This window comes from Orycteropus afer, unplaced genomic scaffold, assembly GCF_000298275.1.
Source record: "Orycteropus afer afer isolate SDZICR_OR568_19922 unplaced genomic scaffold, OryAfe1.0 scaffold00078, whole genome shotgun sequence".
Taxonomy (NCBI): Eukaryota; Metazoa; Chordata; class Mammalia; order Tubulidentata; family Orycteropodidae; genus Orycteropus; species Orycteropus afer.
Window position 1 is genome coordinate 9,966,954 of NW_006921665.1, and position 2,566 is coordinate 9,969,519.

General features: G+C 43.9%; 1 protein-coding gene across 1 annotated transcript; it reads left to right on the forward strand.

Annotated features, from left to right (window-relative positions):
* The first annotated feature begins 811 nt into the window (after positions 1 to 811).
* Positions 812 to 1,303, forward strand: LOC103197403 (keratin-associated protein 11-1). The gene has a single exon (XM_007941291.2). It carries the CDS (start codon positions 812 to 814, stop codon positions 1,301 to 1,303), a length of 492 nt encoding a protein of 163 aa, XP_007939482.1.
* Positions 1,304 to 2,566: the final 1,263 nt, after the last annotated feature.

The window sequence follows — 2,566 nt, forward strand, 5'->3', positions numbered from 1 at the left end:
GAGTTACTCTTATCCATTGTTACTAGATTAAAAATTTTAGGAATAAAGCTCATCCGATGTACTTGTTTACAAATGCAGTTGTACTTAATTAGCTTGTAATTCACTTTGTTGCTTCAATATAAACAGAGACTCCCAATGCCCTCTCTACCTTTCTGTGGGTATCTTGCTTCGATCAGTTAATTAATTTTCAGAGCCAGTTCACACCCAGGATACAAGTCTTTGTGTCCTTTTTCCCGACAGATTTTGTCAGTGGCATCTTAGAGCATATTCAGAGAGGTACCCTCCCTTTTAGAAGCCCCGTTAACTATGAAAGGGTGACTGAGTAAATTATGTGTAAAATTTATTAAGTGCCTTCACAAACCCAACAGGGTGTGGGCTTGTAAATTGTCCCAGTCAGAAGGGAAAAAGTGTGTGATGGTAGGATGGTGGCATGTTTGGTATTGCAGTCAGATGGATACTCATTGTATGCAAGCAAGATGAAGGAGGAGTGAAGTTTGGGCTAGGATGACCAATAGCTTTGAAGCTGCAAATCAGTCTTCTTAATGCTACAAATAAGTTCAGTACAGACAACTTATAGCTTAGTTACCAAACTACTAAACTTTCTTTATGAGGGTAACCGCTTCTCAATAGACAATTAAACTGTAGATTCACAAGATGTTCTAAGGCAAGCTGGTGTGAGCCACAGAAGCCAGGTGACCAGAGAGGGAGCCTCACCCACCAGCAAGAATATATAAAAGCTGTGAAACCTCCAGTGACATTCACAACTCAGAGCATATTTCACCTAGATACCCACAGACCTTTGTCTGGCACCATGTCCTACAACTGCTACACAAGCAACTGTTCTTCCAGGCCAACTGGAGGACGCTGCACGGTCCCAATTGCCCAAGTTACTGTTCCTACGACCAGAGATGCTGACTGCCTGAGTGGTGTCTATTTGCCCAGTTCCTTCCAAACTGGGTCTTGGCTCCTGGACCACTGTCAAGAGACCTGCTGTGAGCCCACTGTTTGCCAACCAACTTGTTACCAGCGAACTTCTTGTGTCTCCAGCCCTAGCCAGGTGACTTGCTCTCGTCAAACGACCTGTGTCTCTAATCCCTGCTCGACTCCCTGCAGCCGGCCACTCACTTTTGTCTCCAGTGGTTGTAAGCCCCTGGGAGGCATCTCTGGTGTCTGCCAACCTGTGGGTGGCATCTCTACTATGTGCCAACCAGTGGGAGGAGTCTCTACTGTGTGCCAACCAGCCTGCGGGGCATCCAGGGTGTACCAGAGCTCCTGCGTGTCCACCTGCCGAAGAACTTGCTAAATGTGTAGGAGCCATGAGGGAATCAAGACTCCATGACCTGTCGGATGTGTTTCCAGGATCTTCCAGCATGCTGCCTGCTGACCCTTCTTCCAACTCCTGATTGCTGGCTGCTAACCACCTTCATGCTGCCTTTGGCAATCTAAGACTTTTCTAGCGAGTGCCAAGCCCATTTTAAACATTGCTTGCTAGTTCTATGTATGCCTCTGGATATTTCCAGAACCTCAAACCAAGTCCATGCTCAAGTATCTGATGGTTTTGACATGTTTTCATCTTGCTGCTGTGTCTCTTGCCTTCTGCTTTTGTGTCTCTGGAAAAGGGGGCTTGTTTTGCAATGTATTTCTCAATAAATCTGCATTCCTTGGCATTGCAAATGTATGTCTCAAGAGAGTTCTTTACGTGCAAGAGTTTTTGCTGTCTATAAATTTTCCTTTGTTGGTCAGGGTCTGACTTTCTTTTCCAAGCACTGAGGATGGATTCAGTCATTGTGTTCCTTGACTGAGCAAGGGATTATCTTATATTTTACTTGTTCAGAGCTAGTTTATGGGTATATGGTGAAGTAAGGGCTTTGGGATATTTTGGAATGGCTTGTCCTCCATATATTCCAATTATTTTGGGCTCACAAAAAATTTCTGTGAAAAGGAAAAAGTTATTTGGGGAATCAAGAAGTTTGGGGAGTTGTACACTGATGGGGTGAGGGGGATCAGTTAGGGGTTCAGGGTCTTAATTATAGGACCACAATGGAAAACTTTACAGAACATTCCTCCACAATCAGACTGGATGGAGGGAGAAGAAAGGAAGGAAAAATTGGTGTCCAGGCTTTGAAATCATTTTGTACTCCCCTCATTTGCTGTAGTAGATCAGTAGACCCCCAAACATCCTCTAAATAAGTAATCACCAATAACCAGTTGTTGTCAAGTAGATCATGACTCATGGCACCCCCATATGTGTGAGAGTAGAAGTGTGCTCCATAACGTTTTCAGTGGCAGATTTTTCAAAAACATCACCAGGCCTTCCTTCCAAGTTGCCTCTGTGTGTACTCAAACCTCCATCTAGCCTTTTGATTGGCAGCTGAGCATGTTAACCATTTGCACAACTCAGGGATTCTGTGAATACATAAAACCTCCATGTCTTAGTAAATCCATGCAGAAGGGACTTGAAAATAAGTTTAAACACATGTTAGTTCATTTTATACCCAAAAACCTTATTTTGTGCTTGCTCCTCACTGGAACCTTTCTGGCTGATAAAGAGAACTATTTGGGCCTT